Here is an 18,456-nt window from a genome sequence, read left to right on the forward strand (position 1 = left end):
AAAACTTTTTTTTAATAAATATTCTAGGTGAAACCTTTTGTATTGTAAAAAATATGAGTGGTAAAATACCTATAAAATAAAACTTAACGGAAGGAGATTTGTAGGTGAACATAAAGACTTTACGTTTTACCCTAAAATGTTTAAAAATACTTAAACAAATAGTGTTAAGTCGTAACCGATCTTAAGCTAAACTAGAGATAAATTATGTCTTTTGATTAAGACTTTATTGTCATTTCGGTGATTATCGAGTAATGTAATTTGGCCCAGATTTTAATATTTTCTAAATTTTATATTTTCCCCGACAACTATAGGGTACACAAAAATTTAATCAAAACATTATAGTCACTACAAAATATAGTTTCACATGAGTAATTAAAAACTCAACTTTATGCCATAGAACAGTAACGAGAGGAAACGAACGGGTATATAAACACAATGAGAGTAAATAACTTTTTTTAGAATTAATTGTGAAAAGTGACATAAATTTCACACGTTATGCTAATTAGTTTATTAATAAAACCTCAAAAAAAAACATGTACAAAAACGCCCCCCAAACAATAGATGTTTTTTGTTTGAAAATATTGGAAACAACATTTTATTTGCATTTAATAGTCAATATGTTTGAAAACGGTACGCATACATTCACATCTTATTGTCACTTCAGTACCATCCGTTAACCATGGTCTTGTCCACATGTCGACCTCACAGTTGTGTTTCATATTATTGTAGTCGATTAATTCAGCAGCAACTGTTTTTAAGGATCCTGCCACCAATTGTTCAGATCCACCAAAGATAATGCCAACTCTGTAAAAGTAGAACATATTCAAAATAACTTCCATGTCCTAATAATAAAACTGTCAAAAAGTATTGTCAAAGTTATTTTGGAGGATAATATCTGCTTAGCAAATCAATCAAAAAAGATCATATGAACGAACTCCCTTTAACGTTTAGATCAAATACGAATGTGGTAGTCATCGTACCAACCAAGAATACTAATTTTAAGGATATAAGGATATTAACTCACTTAGCAGATTCCTAAACTATATAAGAAGATTAGAGTAATACATTTTTCGTACGATCGTTCGAAAAGCCAAACATTCTTAGAACTGGACGATCGCGTAAATAAAGTATTGATGATAGAAAAAACCTATCCAAAACTCATGTTCAACGGGAATCTATAATAGATGTCAAGGACAGGAGACTAGATGATGTGGAAAAGACCAGGCATGGATAAGGAGGCAATTAAGAGTTAAGAATACCTCGAGTAAAATCAGCATGCTTATGTAAAGGGAAAATCGGTAGAAACCCTATTTAATGAAGTTGTTCACTATGTATGTAAGGGAATACATACTAATGCTCTAATGCAAACAAATTTAATGTTGAACAGACGCTCTGTAACTAATCCTCCTACGAACCCTAACCGAAAATGGAATTAGATCTGACTGTTATGCAGAAGATGTCGTAATACTTAAGGGGCGAAGAGATCCTGGACACGGCCTTAAGTTATTAGAATTTGCATGAAGTAATCAAAATTATAAATCAGCATTTAAAAATTATCGATATGAACGGAGTACTTGATAAAATAACAGATAATTGTTATTTTTACGGTTTCTACTTAGAATACAATTCGTTCAAAATAATGAAGACAAAAACTTTTCTTTGTACGTCATTATCCTTCTTACCTATAAAATGGTCCTTCATCCTCTTCAGCTATTTTCATTAAAACGGTACGCAATTCATGTTCAGCTTCCATTAAAAGTGGACCATTTAAAACCTTTCTACCACTCGTACGATAACCGCCCTATATAATAAAAACATTTATGATATAAAATGAAAATCACTATCAATTTAAATTCTTTTAAGTATCATACCATTTGACAATTATTCAAATATTGTCCTAAAACAATATAGTCACCACTAATAACTAAGACAAGAATACAAAATTGTTTAAACATTTCGAAAAGAGTGTTGATAAAACGACAGATTTAAGATAACTGAATGAATAACACAGATAAATAATCTTTAATATTTTGACGTTAATATTTACTTTGGATATTTTTGGTTTGACATAGACACGAAATATACATACATGTCAATATAATAGAAATATTGTAATAGTTTAAGCAAATATTTATACAAGATTTACGTATGTATGTATGTTTGTTGTCTGCAAATATTTCAATAGAAATTTCTTGAGGAAATACCTTTCATACAGAATTGTTTAAGATAAAATTATTAAGAATAAAAAAACATAAGCTATGTATTGTATTTATTTAGATTTTAAAATATTGCATTATTTTAACAAATTAAGTGGAATTATGTTATCAGTTGATTTTAAATAGAAAGTGAATTTTGTTAAATTATGTTTTTAAAATGATAACATTTTAATGGTACTTGTTTTTTAATTTCAATTTAATTAATTGTAATTATATTTTTATTTTATTTAAGATATTATTAAACTTTTTATAAAAACCTGTAATCTTGTTTGTCGCAAGGTACAGGTAGCAATTTTCAAGATAATTGGATGAAATTTTGCACGCACGTTTTATTTGAAAATGGTTAAAATCGGTCCATTATTTCACCTAGCCCCCATACAACAGAACCCCCCAAAAAGGGCTTTTGAGCTCATAATTATGTTAAATATACAGATATATCGATAAAATACGGCACAACTAAGTTTTATAGAAGTCTTGATGACCCTGCCAAATTTCATAAAGATCGGGCCACATTTGACCCTAGCTCCCATACAAAGTCCCCTTCAGAAAATTACTTGAATGTCCCAAATTAGCTTATAAACACAAATATCGCGATGAAATTCAGCACAATAAAATATTAAAGGGTGTGAAGTTAAATTCGTCGGCCAGATACGTCCCACACCACATAGGTCAAATACGTTCCACATACTATAAAATTCGTTTTCAAATGAATTAAAATTTATTTTTTAATAAAACGAGCACCAAATAAAATGTTTTTTAAGAAATAAAGTAAAATTATATTAAAATATATTCAAAAAATTAATAAATAAAATAAAAATTAGTTAAAATAATTTTATACTCGTCAAATATGGTAGTAAAATATAGAATTTTCAAATGCAAAAAACAGACACTTGGAGAAGACATGAATCGGGGTACCGGCAGAGTGGAAGTAGCCCAGGACTAGTTCTTTCCAAAAACATATAGTTTGTATGCAATTCCAGCTCTGGATAGTTTTGAAAATTTTTTTGAAAAATCATCAAATTTTGCCAAAAATAATGGAATTTTCAAGTGGCTCCAAAGAGCATTTGGAGAAGACATGAATCGGGGTACCGAAAAACTGGAAGTAGCCCAGGACTAGTTCTTTACAAAAATGTATAGTTTATATGCAATTCCAGCTCTGGATAATTTTGACGAATTTTTGAAAAATCATCAAATTTTGCTAAAAATAGTGGAATTTTCAAGTGGCTCCAAAGAGCATTTGGAGAAGACATGAATCGGGGTACCGAAAAACTGGAAGTAGCCCAGGACCAGTTCTTTCCAAAAATATATAGTTTATATGCAATTCCAGCTCAGGATAATTTTGACGATTTTTTGAAAAATCATCAAATTTTGCCAAAAATAGTGGAATTTTTAAGTGGCCCCAAAGAGCATTTCGAGAAGACATGAATCGGGGTACCGGAAAACTGGAAGTAGCCCAGGACCAGTTCTTTCCAAAAATATATAGTTTATATGCAATTCCAGCTCTGGATAATTTTGACGATTTTTTGAAAAATCATCAAATTTTGCCAAAAATAGTGGAATTTTCAAGTGGCTCCAAAGAGCATTTGGAGAAGACATGAATCGGGGTACCGAAAAACTGGAAGTAGCCCAGGACTAGTTCTTTCCAAAAATGTATAGTTTATATGCAATTCCAGCTCTGGATAATTTTGACGAATTTTTGAAAAATCATCAAATTTTGCCAAAAATAGTGGAATTTTCAAGTGGCTCCAAAGAGCATTTGGAGAAGACATGAATCGGGGTACCGAAAAACTGGAAGTAGCCCAGGACTAGTTCTTTCCAAAAATGTATAGTTTATATGCAATTCCAGCTCTGGATAATTTTGACGAATTTTTGAAAAATCATCAAATTTTGCCAAAAATAGTGGAATTTTCAAGTGGCTCCAAAGAGCATTTGGAGAAGACATGAATCGGGGTACCGAAAAACTGGAAGTAGCCCAGGACTAGTTCTTTCCGAAAATGTATAGTTTATATGCAATTCCAGCTCTGGATAATTTTGACGAATTTTTGAAAAATCATCAAATTTTGCCAAAAATAGTGGAATTTTTAAGTGGCCCCAAAGAGCATTTCGAGAAGACATGAATCGGGGTACCGGAAAACTGGAAGTTGCCCAGGACTTTTTTAAGACATTTCCCAATATTCGCAAAGAATTACAAAATATTTCACCTTTACTAGTGTTTTTATGAAATCTTTTAAAATTTTTAATTTCTAGAAATTCAACTGAATTTCACTATTCATTTGACTTTCAAGATAAAGTCATTGAAAATTAGAAATAAGTCCTAAAAATCAAAGATTTCACAAAAGGAAAGACAACTGGGTTGACATTTTGCGAATTTTCTCAAACAATTGCTTAATTTTTTTGAGTTATTGTAGAGTTTTTTTCAATTTTCACAACGAATACGAAAAATATTACCTGAGAATGGTTATCGTGGTAGTTCACTACGCGCGAACGGTCAAGTAGTGTCGAAGGGACTCTATTTTTACATTATTATTACCTGAGAATATAAAAACAGAAAAAAATTGTGCTGTCATAAACAAATTACAAAAATCATATATAAAAAACGGCGATCCCAACAACAAATTAACAGCGCCCAAAACGATCAAACCTATTGGCAGCGAAGCAATAAAATATGCATAATTTTCATGGAAAACTTACAACAATATTTTGCTACCTCCATCACTCTCATTATTTATTCACAAAATGAAATTTTGAACTGCAGTCAAGATAATTCTTTAAAAAGAGTTCATTGAGTGATATTTAATATTAACAAAAGTTTTTACACGTAAAAACTGTTAACGAAAATTCAAATCAAATATCAAATATTGAGCAACAGAAGTTGATTTTTGAAATGTTTTTCATAATAAGAATAATAGTATCGACGTGAAACTACCTACATTTTGCGCAAAATTGTATGCTTTTTCAAAAAATCGTTAAAATTATCCAGAGCTGGAATTGAATATAAACTATACATTTTTGGAAAGAACTAGTCCTGGGCTACTTCCAGTTTTTCGGTACCCCGATTCATGTCTTCTCCAAATGCCCGTTGGATCCACTTGAAAATTCCTCTATTTTTGGCAAAATTTGATGATTTTTCAAAAATTCGTCAAAATTATCCAGAGCTGGAATTGCATATAAACTATACATTTTTGGAAAGAACTAGTCCTGGGCTACTTCCAGTTTTTCGGTACCCCGATTCATGTCTTCTCCAAATGCTCTTTGGAGCCACTTGAAAATTCCACTATTTTTGGCAAAATTTGATGATTTTTCAAAAATTTGTCAAAATTATCCAGAGCTGGAATTGCATATAAACTATACATTTTTGGAAAGAACTAGTCCTGGGCTACTTCCAGTTTTTCGGTACCCCGATTCATGTCTTCTCCAAATGCTCTTTGGAGCCACTTGAAGATTCCACTATTTTTGGCAAAATTTGATGATTTTTCAAAAATTCGTCAAAATTATCCAGCGCTGGAATTGCATATAAACTATACATTTTTGGAAAGAACTAGTCCTGGGCTACTTCCAGTTTTTCGGTACCCCGATTCATGTCTTCTCCAAATGCTCTTTGGAGCCACTTGAAAATTCCACTATTTTTGGCAAAATTTGATGATTTTTCAAAAATTCATCAAAATTATCCAGAGCTGGAATTGCATATAAACTATACATTTTTGGAAAGAACTAGTCCTGGGCTACTTCCAGTTTTTCGGTACCCCGATTCATGTCTTCTCCAAATGCTCTTTGGAGCCACTTGAAAATTCCACTATTTTTGGCAAAATTTGATGATTTTTCAAAAATTCGTCAAAATTATCCAGAGCTGGAATTGCATATAGACTATACATTTTTGGAAAGAACTAGTCCTGGGCTACTTCCAGTTTTTCGGTACCCCGATTCATGTCTTCTCCAAATGCTCTTTGGAGCCACTTGAAAATTCCACTATTTTTGGCAAAATTTGATGATTTTTCAAAAATTCGTCAAAATTATCCAGAGCTGGAATTGCATATAAACTATACATTTTTGGAAAGAACTAGTCCTGGGCTACTTCCAGTTTTTCGGTACCCCGATTCATGTCTTCTCCAAATGCCCGTTGGATCCACTTGAAAATTCCTCTATTTTTGGCAAAATTTGATGATTTTTCAAAAATTCGTCAAAATTATCCAGAGCTGGAATTGCATATAAACTATACATTTTTGGAACGAACTAGTCCTGGGCTACTTCCAGTTTTTCGGTACCCCGATTCATGTCTTCTCCAAGTGTCTGTTTTTTGCATTTGAAAATTCTATATTTTACTACCATATTTGACGAGTATAAAATTATTTTAACTAATTTTTATTTTATATATTAATTTTTTGAATGTATTTTAATATAATTTTACTTTATTTCTTAAAAAACATTTTATTTGGTGCTCGTTTTATTAAAAAATGAATTTTAATTCATTTGAAAACGAATTTTATAGTATGTGGAACGTATTTGACATATGTGGTGTGGGACGTATCTGGCCGACGAATTTAACTTCACACCCTTAAAATATTATGTCAATATAAATATATTCACAAAATTTTATCGGGCTTGGTCCATATTTGCTTCTAGCCCCCATATAAAGCCTCTTTCAGAAAATTAGTTTTTCATCCATAAATTGCTTAAATGTATCGGAACAAGGGAATATTGAAGATAAATGCTTTATTACGAAAAATAAATCACATTTAATATTCATAACTGGTGTAGGGTATCATATCGTCGGCCACGCCCGACTATAATTTCTTACTTGTTTTTAAGACCATTTTTTTATATTATTTTACTTTTTTTGGAGCCGTTCTAATATGAAGACATACACAGATTCTAAGACGATTTAGTCAAGTCCGTCCGTCTACCTGTGTTTCGAGAAACAGTAGAAGATAGAGGGCAAAAATTTTTGCATCCAATAAGGTTCCCTTCAGAAATTTACTTTAACGCTCATAACTGAATTAAAAACACAAGTAAAGCTATAAAATAAATTTTTGTAATTATTTCTACTATATTGAAATCTCTAAGAATTAATTCTCGAAATTAGTAATCAGGGGATTAGCAGAATTGATAACTATTAAAAAAAATCAAAAAAGATATTGCGGTATAAATTCTATCAAAACTATACAAAATATTGTTTTTTTGTGTATAATTTAAGGATTTTTTATAAATCAACAAAAAAAATTTAAAAAATGCAACGTATTCAAACAATTACAAGTTCAATAAACGTTTTACAAAAATATTCTTTGTAGACATAAGTTCCGTTCATCAATAAATTAAATAATAAATACATGTAAATTAAGTTTAATATCAATTATACTTTATGACTCAGTAGTTTATTATTCATATAAAAAGAAACGATTAATTATTTTGTTTGTATGTGGAATAAAAGGAAATCTTTATCACAATTTCTCTTTACACATCATAAGAGATGCCCTCTTTTAAGCACTGTGTTTCTTGACAACTTTGTCTTCACCATCACACTCAAAAGTGACCTCAATACCATTGGGCAACCAAGGACGACTCCAGATGGAAACATTACATTTCTTGGTCTTGCCTTCAGCATCCACAAGATCGGCCACAATTTTAGTTAAGGTGCCAGCAACAACTTGTGTCTCAGCCGAGTAAATTTTACCAAGTCTATGACATTAATAACAAAAACAAAGAATTCATTATCAGTTAATATAATATGGAATATTTTTCATAATGTAGTAAATACTTGTAATTTGGACCGTCGCCAGCAGCTAATTTAGCTAAAGATGCATTTAGTTGTTCTTCAGCTTTCTTCAAATCAGTGGGGTGAACACCACCTACTATCTGTTCCTGAAATCATAATGTATTATAAATTAGTTATTTTAATGTTTCTTGTTTTTTATTCATTTACGCAGTTATTGTTTTAATATTTTTAAATACATCTTACCTCATTCGGCATTGCGTTGACAATGGTTACAGTTAGAGCGAATAATACTACAAATAATTTAGTGCTAAACATTGTATTTTTGATATTTTAATTTTTCTTTGTTTAATAAACAAAAACAATATTTTTTGTAGAAAATCAATTTCACTGAACGTACTCTTCGACTGTTGAACGATTGTCAACAACTGATGGAAAGTGAGTACAACTAGAGAGTATTTAAGCATTCGACTCAAACATAAATCTGTGTTTATTTTTATAATAAACATTATCTACTACATAAATACTTACATTCGTATGTATGTATGTATATTTATATGCCGGTATTTCTGTAAATATATAATAATCAATTTATTTAATCTTCTAGAGAGAGATGAAATTATTTTTTCTTAAGTATTCGTTAGGTAGTTTTCGTAGACTTAGGTAGTGGGAAAGGGTTTTTCACACTTTATTGAGAAAATAAACTGAACAGCAAGTCAAATTTTACAAAAAGATTATAATTACATGGAAACTCCTTCCATGTGATCATCGAAGTAAAGAACATAGAGGTATAAATAGATACCTAGTTAGTTTGTTACTTAGTTAGTTGGTCTCTGGTGGGAATCGAACTAACCTATCGAAAGCATCTTGTACAGTTTTACTATAACCTACAAAATAGATATATTATTTATAGATCTATATTATACTATTTAAGGCCGTTCTGCCTTAAAGGCGTTTATGGAAAAAAGTTTGTGGATTTTTATCCGAGACATGCATATATCTGTATACATTATATTGATTGTATACCACAAACACTTTTGGTACCGAGATTGCATTTATAACATGAAAAAAGCATAAGTAAAATGTAGGATTCATACACATCCACTAGATGACTAATCATGGTAAAAATTGTGCCTGTTAGTTCAATTTTTTAATCAATCCAAATAGATATTAAATGTATAAAGAAAATGTAGGATTCAAACACATCCACTAGATGACTAATCATGGTAAAAATTGTGCCAGTTAGTTCAATTTTTTAATCAATCCAAATAGATAATAAATGAATAAGGAAAACTTACATTTCGTTGCCTCCGGTAGGTTAGTGGTTAGTGTTCTAGTCTGGTAGACCGGAGGTGGTGGGATCGATTCCCACCTGAGGCACTGGTTAAGGAGCGCACAATAGGCCCGATAGAGGCCTAGGTGTATTTCTTCGGATTTGATGTGTATACATCCTCCTTTCAAACTAACTATATTTCGTTAGTTTTGTATATTAATGTTGTTATTTACCTATATATAGTATTTAGAGATCTTTTACCTGTTAATTTTAATTATTCTACCTAATTACTATCCAGAAATGTAACTTTAAATAGTTGAAGGGAAACACTTAACAAACAATACTAATAATAGTATATTCATTTTTAATAGTAAATAAGTACAATACACAAAACGTACAGTACTACGTAACACATAAGCAATAAAATTAGTTTATATACAGCTAGAATTTGATATTTAAGAAATTTAATTAAAAATTAAGAAAACAAATTTTAAGTGATAAAAACATGTGTAAACTTTGCTAATAAATATGATGTTTTTTGTAACCATAAAACTAATCTTGGGATATAATGATATTTAAACATATTTAGTACATAAGGTGTGTTTCAGAATTATAAGAACATTTTGTATTTATATTTTTTAAATTGAATTGTTCTCTTTGCGATTAATATTGGGTATTTCTCTATGGGAAGTGTTTTTTGTCGCCCTAACCTCTTGGTTTATCCATAATTTTCAGGCAACATTCACAATCCTACCCAAATTCCGAGCAATTTCTTTATATTTAAAAAGTTGCTCTTTTAAGGCCAAAATTTTACCTTTTTCAGGATCAGATGTACTTAATCTAAATGGCATATCGAAAACAAAATTGTTTCTTTATTTTAGAACCAATTATGTATGTATATCCAAGATTTATGCTCTACTAAATTGCAATTTTAATTAATTTGGTTTTATAATTATGAAACATTAAAATAAAAAATAGCGGAAAACTTCCAGATATGAATAAATAGTAAATCCAGAAATGTATTACTCTTGAAAAATATTTGTACAAATAATTGTTCTTATAATTATGAAACATAAAATTTATTTCTTAACATCTGTTTTAAAATCATATTAAAGTCAACACGAAAATAATCTGTCTTTATTTAAAATTAACATGACGTTAAACCTTTACCACAAAGTATACAGAGGTGTCACTTTTAACATTTAAAAAAGTCTAAAATCAGCTTTTGTTTGATTTTGAAATTGTTTGGTGAGAAGAAGTATATAAAATACAGCTAAAAAAATCATTGAAATCGTTTTGTGCGAAAGAGAGGGAAATAGTTTTTTAGTATACCCTGTGCCTTTACATAAGGTGTCCATATTAGTCATGTTTATTGTATAGTTTCCTATATCTTGAAGAAAATTACCAGACTATTTGTATTTTTTAGAATTTGCCACAATCACACAAGAGGAAATAGAAACTTTTAATATGATAATGCCGTTTCATTAATGGTTGTGGGGGTTATTAATTTATTTATCTATACCTTAACAATCTGGTATTTCCCTTTTTACGATCCACATTTTTGCCAATGTTGTGGCTACACTATATTAAACGTATACTATTATTGCCTGGCGCGAACAATAATCCCCTGGATATGGAATGATATCTTAGTAGAGTTTCAACATTAAACATTAAATTTTTGTTTTTATCTAAAAAAAATTCTAAAATAAATTCATCTTGAATATTGTTTCTTAAACTTTCCCATTACATATTGCTCATTTACTACAAACAAGACCGGTATAATCCAAATAAAGTCGTTTCAAGGCTATTCATAAAACACAATGTCAAAAAGTCAACTTTTCATAAAACGCAAAAACTCGATTTTTTGTTTCACTTATAAAATGTGTTAACTGTCTTTTTTACCTATAGAGGGTATGAAGAGAAAAAACGGTTTTTGCTTTCTACAGAGCATTGATAACACTATGCGACAAAAATAAATACCTGGAGAAGTGATACTATTTTTCTGAAAGGTGGATCCGAGTAGAACAAGAATCTGTTTTTGAAATTTCCCAAACACCTCCAAAATCTTGAGATACAGATAAAAACTGGTTTTATATAGCACTTAAATGTCAGTAACTTAGTTGAATCTTAAACATCATATATATCAATTTAAAGGCCTCATCTTCTGCTTTCTAAATCCGTTCGAATTTAAAATCGGTTAAGATTCAACTAAGTTAGTGACTTTTAAGATTTTGGAGGTGTTATGGAAATTTCGAAAACAGATTCTTGTTCTGCTCGGATCCATCTTTCAGAAAAAAAGTATCACTTCCCAGGTATTTCGATTTTGTCTCACTGTGTAAGTACAGTGGACTTCCAATAGTACTTATACTCTTTATTACGAATATCCAATAATACGAATGGCAAAATTGTTGCATTGTCTACTCTATAGTACGAATAAAGTCACAATTTTTCTGTTCGATAGTACGAATAACACATTTTTTATGGGAATTTTGGTTTTATTTACGTATGAATGAAGTTTTTATTATGTTTTTATTTTATTATTTCGGTATCATTCACCTTAAGCTCAGTAATTTTGAAGTTTTTTTGTATTTATTACAAGTGTTTTGTATTTTTAAAAATCCTATACACACAATTTACTGCATGTATATTTACAAATCAACAATTATTTAGTGTTATTTTTTTTATTGGAATTTTGATGACCCAAGAGAAGAAATTAAATTGGATGATAACGCCAATGAGGAAAGTATTTTATTAGTTCCCGACAATAACTCTGCTGAGAACAATATTGAAGCCTCAAAAGCGCTGTTATTGAAAAAGCCGTAAGAATCATTTTACAATGTAATAAACATCGATGTTAAATGATGGATTTTTTTAATAAGTAAAATGATATTTATATACATATGTATGTATGTAGTATGTATGAACTGTTAATTTTGAAAGTAGTGTGACTCCACATTCCAAACAATGGGTTTAAGGATAACTATTCTAATTTTTAAGAGAAAATTATAAATTAGAGAATTGTGGTACCTATATTCCATTCAAGTTTATAATAAAAGTTTTATGGAATCTGAACATTTTAATACATTTTAGAACACATATGTAAATTGCAAATTGTCTTTGGCACACATCTTTTTAAAAACATTAAAATTTAAAACCTTCTACATATATCTCATTTCAACCATTGGACTCACGATACTTTCAAAATTAACAATTCATATACGTAAATATGTCCCTTTTATGCCTGTTTATGTACAAGAAATTTATTTAAAATAATACACATTTATTATATTTTGTTCCGTAATGTAATTTAAATGTGGCAGAAAAAATAACGTACAATTTGCTTTTAAACATTTTTACCATTTTTTACACAGATATTTTTATGCGATTACTTATGAAGTTAAAAATGTTGTTGTATTGTCAAAATTAGTAAATATTGTTAATGATAATGGTTTAAAGCGTTTTTAATTAACTTTTAGCAACCAATTTTTTAACATTGGTAAAAATATTTCTTTAAACTTTAACCAATGAAAATTATTATTATCAAATGTTCTATACTTGTATAAACTTAAGTTCTTTTAAAAATGTGATTCACTTACCCAATATGTTGTAGGATATCTTGAAGCCGATGAAACATAAACAAATAACACATTTTTAAACAATTATTGAAATAAGGCAAATAATAAAAAGGATTTTATAATCTCAAACACTTTACATATTTCTAAGATGGTCTTTTGTAAAACAAACACTTCTTTAAACTATGGAACATTGGAAAGCTCTCCATTATATTTTTATTGGAAAGCACAATTATATTTTTATTAAAATGGTACCGACTTTTTCTTTTCCATCCATCTTTTCACATTACATTAACTTTTATATTTTTATATTTTATTTGCCTAATTTTTTATAAAACTAAATACATAAATGCCTTTGCATTTAATATTGCACTGATATTTTCTAACCGACATATTTTTTCTTCTTCTTTCTATGCCTTGTATTAACAAGGCAATAGACAACCACTAACAACATGATGTATGAAAATTTGCACAAACATTTTTCTAAATTTTCACTTTACTATTGCTGTTAACTGAACTTTTTATTTATTAATAATGTAGAATAATCAATACTGATCATTTTAACACTAAATTTACTATGATTTTTTAACTTTTAATAATTAAAAATATTAAATTTATTTGGAGTAAACTATAAACCGGCGAATTTTAACGAAGACAAAAAGAGACTGACAAAAATTCCGATTGGTTTGTAAAGAGTTACCATATGTTTGAAAACTGTTTTTTTTATAGAAGCTATGAAGATAAAACAGTTTTCTCTTTTCACATACTAGTTATTATTGAGCATATAGTAAGCTGATGGAAATTAAAATAAATTTTGAATCTTGATAAAATATTTCTTTAATAACTTTTCCCAATGAAATTTTTATCAAATGTTCTATTTTTTTATAAATTTAAGTAGTTTTGCAAATATGTATGATTTACTTACATTGATGATCGGAGATATCTTGGAGCTGATGAAACAGTAAATAATTAAAATTAACACTTTTTAGACAATTATTAAAACAAGAAAACACAACCAAAATGGACCATTATAAAACCAGACTCTTCTACAAACATTGAAAAAGGCTCTACACAAATTATAAAATGTGTATTTTTATTGATGTTATTTCCTTTTTTATTAAAATTAAGGCACAAATAGAATATAAACTATTATTTTGCTTTATTTAGTAAAACTTTTTTTTACATGTATGTATGTATTTTACTTCCTACTTTTCGTATTAAACTGTATTAAATGTACACATTTATATTAAATTTACTGCATTGGCATTTTCTAACCGACATCTTTTTTTCTTCTTCTTCTTTGCCTTGTATTAACATTTCACTAGACGACCACAACAAAGTGATGTATGAAAATTTGCACTAACTTTTTTCTAAATTTTCACTTTACTATTGAAGTTTTCGAAACTTTTTATTTAATAATTATGTAGAATAATCAATACTAGTCATTTTAACACACAATTTATTACAATTTATTAACTTTTAATAATTGAAATTATTAATTTTAATAGAGCAAACTATAAACTGGAAAATTTTAACGAGGATAAAAAACTGACAAAAATTCCGATTGGATTGTAAAGAGTTGCCATATGTTAAGAAATGTTTATTACCTTTTACAGAGAGTATTGAGATGATAAAACAGTTTTTTATTTTTTTTAAATAGCAGTTATTATTGGACTTTTTTGAGAAAAATAAGTTTATATGTTGTGCAGTGTTGCCAGGTTAGGCTTTTTATTTATCATTTTGCCTCGAAATTTATGTTTATTTTCTAGCTTTTTTCCAGTTTCTCATTTGAAAATTTAATTATACTTTAATTATACAACAGATCACTAGGTGTTTAGTAGTTCGCTATAAGAAAATTTTGAAAAATTTTCAGATTTGAAACCTTTAAAGTTAAGTTTATTTAAGACATAATGAATAATGAACACTTTATGGAAAGAGTATTGATTGTGATATATAGGAATATATTGGGATTTTTGTCGATAGCCTAGCGACTCTACTTTCATTAATGGCCTGCCAAGGCTAGACAGAACGGGATCTGCTCTGCATATCTCTAAAGCCGTTTATTACCTTTTACAGAGAATATTGAGATGATAAAACAGTTTTTTATTTTTTACATAGCAGTTATTATTGGGCTTTTTTGAGAAAAATAAGTTTATATGTTGTGCAGTGTTGCCAGGTTAGGCCTTTTATTTATCATTTAGCCTAGAAATTTATGTTTATTTTCTAGCTTTTTTCCGGCTTCTCATTTGAAAATTTAATTATATTTTAATTATACAACAGATCACTAGGTGTTCAGTAGTTCGCTATAAGAAAATTTTGAAAAATTTTCAGATTTGTAACCTTTAAAGTTAAGTTTATTTTAGACATAATGAATAATGAACACTTTATGGAAAGAGTATTGATTGTGATATATAGGAATATATTGGGATTTTTGTCGATAGCCTAGCGACTCTACTTTCATTAATGGCCTGCCAAGGCTAGACAGAACGGGATCTGCTCTGCATATCTCTAAAGCCGTTTCAGTAACAACTTTGTAAGGTTTTATCAACAGTGGTATCCTTTTCTTCTTCCTCTAGACACGCGTAGGGTCCAAATTAATATGGAATTCTTTCAATGAAAAACTCACTTGTCGATTTATAACCCAAAATATCCGGGATGTATCGAGGTTGCTGGCAGTAATAACTGCCATCCAAACATAGGGAGCGATTTTTATGATAAAAAGAATAAGTTTGGTAAACAGAATTATTTACAAATATAAATATTTAAAATGAGAATTGGTATCTTTTGGATAAAATGCCATTCTAGACATTTTGAAAAACATTTATTTAGGTTATCATTTCATTGACTGTAATTTTTCACTTGTTTTAATAAGTTTAAACGTTTTAGCTTTTTCTGGCCTTTTTTAAGACCAATTTATTCTTTTTTCCTGAAGCTCCAGGCAACACTGATATTGTGGCGGAAAAACAACAACCATTTATATGTGATACAAAGATAATTTTTGAGCAATAGATAGTGTTTCTTTAACAATTTTCCTTTCATTGGAGACTATTGCTTTAATAAGATTTTTTTCTATTATAAAAACTAATATTTAATATCAAACTGCTGATGTTTGTAACACCCAAAAATATTGGTCCTTATTTTATACCAATCGGCTCAGAATCACTCTCCGAGTGATTTAGCTATGCTCGTCTGTGTCCATGTGATAATTTGTTAAAATTTGGCAAATGTCTTTTGACTCACGGACGAATCCTACGTAAAATGATTAAAATCTGTCCATTATGTCGTCTAGCCCTCATACAACCGCACCACTCGAATAGGTCCTTTGTGCTTATAATTATATTCTAGTATGTCTTTAAAAGACAAAACTTAGTTTTATATAAATATAAATGATAATGCTTTTCGTAATTATCGGGCCTCATACAAAATTAACTTCAGAAAATTACGACCAAATCTTAAATCTAGACGTAAATCTCTCTAACAAAATTTATAAGGATAGGCCCATATTTACCATAACCCGTATTTAACCCCCTTTTATCTTAAGGCAAACAACTAATTAAATGCTTTATTTATTAGCAAAGAACATTTTTAACGAACTCACTGGTATCATATGATCGGCCATACCCGACTGTACATTCTTACTTGTTTATCTATAAATTATTGCCCTTTATTATATTAAACTAACATTTTCTTTAAGTCATACATTTTTGAAAGGGTGTGAAGTTAAATTCGTCGGCCAGATACGTCCCACACCACATATGTCAAATACGTTCCACATACTATAAAATTCGTTTTCAAATGAATTAAAATTTATTTTTTAATAAAACGAGCACCAAATAATATGTTTTTTAAGAAATAAAGTAAAATTATATTAAAATATATTCAAAAAATTAATATATAAAATAAAAATTAGTTAAAATAATTTTATACTCGTCAAATATGGTAGTAAAATATAGAATTTTCAAATGCAAACAACAGACACTTGGAGAAGACATGAATCGGGGTACCGGCAGAGTGGAAGTAGCCCAGGACTAGTTCTTTCCAAAAACATATAGTTTGTATGCAATTCCAGCTCTGGATAATTTTGACGATTTTTTGAAAAATCATCAAATTTTGGCAAAAATAGTTGAATTTTCAAGTGGCTCCAAAGAGCATTTGGAGAACACATGAATTGGGGTACCGAAAAACTGGAAGTAGCCCAGGACTAGTTCTTCTTAAAAATATATAGTTTAGTTTGGTTTTAGTTTGGTGATTTTTCAAAAATTCGTCAAAATTATCCAGAGCTGGAATTGCATATAAACTATATATTTTTAAGAAGAACTAGTCCTGGGCTACTTCCAGTTTTTCGGTACCCCGATTCATGTCTTCTCCAAATGCCCGTTGGATCCACTTGAAAATTCCACTATTTTTGGCAAAATTTGATGATTTTTCAAAAATTCGTCAAAATTATCCAGAGCTGGAATTGCATATAAACTATATATTTTTGGAAAGAACTAGTCCTGGGCTACTTCCAGTTTTTCGGTACCCCGATTCATGTCTTCTCCAAATGCTCTTTGGAGCCACCTGAAAATTCCACTATTTTTGGCAAAATTTGGTGATTTTTCAAAAATTCGTCAAAATTATCCAGAGCTGGAATTGCATATAAACTATATATTTTTAAGAAGAACTAGTCCTGGGCTACTTCCAGTTTTTCGGTACCCCGATTCATGTCTTCTCCAAATGCTCTTTGGAGCCACTTGAAAATTCCACTATTTTTGGCAAAATTTGATGATTTTTCAAAAAATCGTCAAAATTATCCAGAGCTGGAATTGCATATAAACTATACATTTTTGGAAAGAACTAGTCCTGGGCTACTTCCAGTTTTTCGGTACCCCGATTCATGTCTTCTCCAAATGCTCTTTGGAGCCACTTGAAAATTCCACTATTTTTGGAAAAATTTGATGATTTTTCAAAAAATCGTCAAAATTATCCAGAGCTGAAATTGCATATAAACTATAAATTTTTGGAAAGAACTAGTCCTGGGCTACTTCCAGTTTTTCGGTACCCCGATTCATGTCTTCTCCAAATGCTCTTTGGAGCCACTTGAAAATTCCACTATTTTTAGCAAAATTTGATGATTTTTCAAAAATTCGTCAAAATTATCCAGAGCTGGAATTGCATATAAACTATACATTTTTGGAAAGAACTAGTCCTGGGCTACTTCCAGTTTTTCGGTACCCCGATTCATGTCTTCTCCAAATGCTCTTTGGAGCCACTTGAAAATTCCATTATTTTTGGCAAAATTTGATGATTTTTCAAAAAATTTTTCAAAATTATCCAGAGCTGGAATTGCATACAAACTATATGTTTTTGGAAAGAACTAGTCCTGGGCTACTTCCACTCTGCCGGTACCTCGATTCATGTCTTCTCCAAGTGTCTGTTTTTTGCATTTGAAAATTCTATATTTTACTACCATATTTGACGAGTATAAAATTATTTTAACTAATTTTTATTTTATATATTAATTTTTTGAATATATTTTAATATAATTTTACTTTATTTCTTAAAAAACATTTTATTTGGTGCTCGTTTTATTAAAAAATAAATTTTAATTCATTTGAAAACGAATTTTATAGTATGTGGAACGTATTTGACATATGTAATGTGGGACGTATCTGGCAGACGAATTTAACTTCACACCCTTCATTTTTG

At 29.4% G+C, this 18,456-nt stretch overlaps 2 protein-coding genes across 2 annotated transcripts; both read right to left on the reverse strand.

The window, feature by feature from the left end:
- Positions 1-579: 579 nt before the first annotated feature.
- On the reverse strand, positions 580-1,990 carry LOC119607150 (sarcocystatin-A-like). Its single transcript, XM_037960952.1, has 3 exons — positions 1,872-1,990; positions 1,683-1,801; positions 580-804 (listed from the first exon to the last, which is right to left on the reverse strand). Exons 1-3 carry the CDS (start codon positions 1,953-1,955, stop codon positions 606-608), a joined length of 402 nt encoding a protein of 133 aa, XP_037816880.1. The 5' UTR covers positions 1,956-1,990; the 3' UTR covers positions 580-605.
- Positions 1,991-7,547: 5,557 nt separating this feature from the next.
- LOC119607152 (sarcocystatin-A-like) lies at positions 7,548-8,381 on the reverse strand. The gene is made up of 3 exons (XM_037960954.1): positions 8,170-8,381; positions 7,969-8,072; positions 7,548-7,889 (listed from the first exon to the last, which is right to left on the reverse strand). Exons 1-3 carry the CDS (start codon positions 8,239-8,241, stop codon positions 7,691-7,693), a joined length of 375 nt encoding a protein of 124 aa, XP_037816882.1. The 5' UTR covers positions 8,242-8,381; the 3' UTR covers positions 7,548-7,690.
- Positions 8,382-18,456: the final 10,075 nt, after the last annotated feature.

This window comes from Lucilia sericata, unplaced genomic scaffold, assembly GCF_015586225.1.
Source record: "Lucilia sericata isolate MDLA Ls3-8-SP2 unplaced genomic scaffold, ASM1558622v1 Contig000664F_arrow, whole genome shotgun sequence".
NCBI classification, from domain to species: domain Eukaryota; kingdom Metazoa; phylum Arthropoda; class Insecta; order Diptera; family Calliphoridae; genus Lucilia; species Lucilia sericata.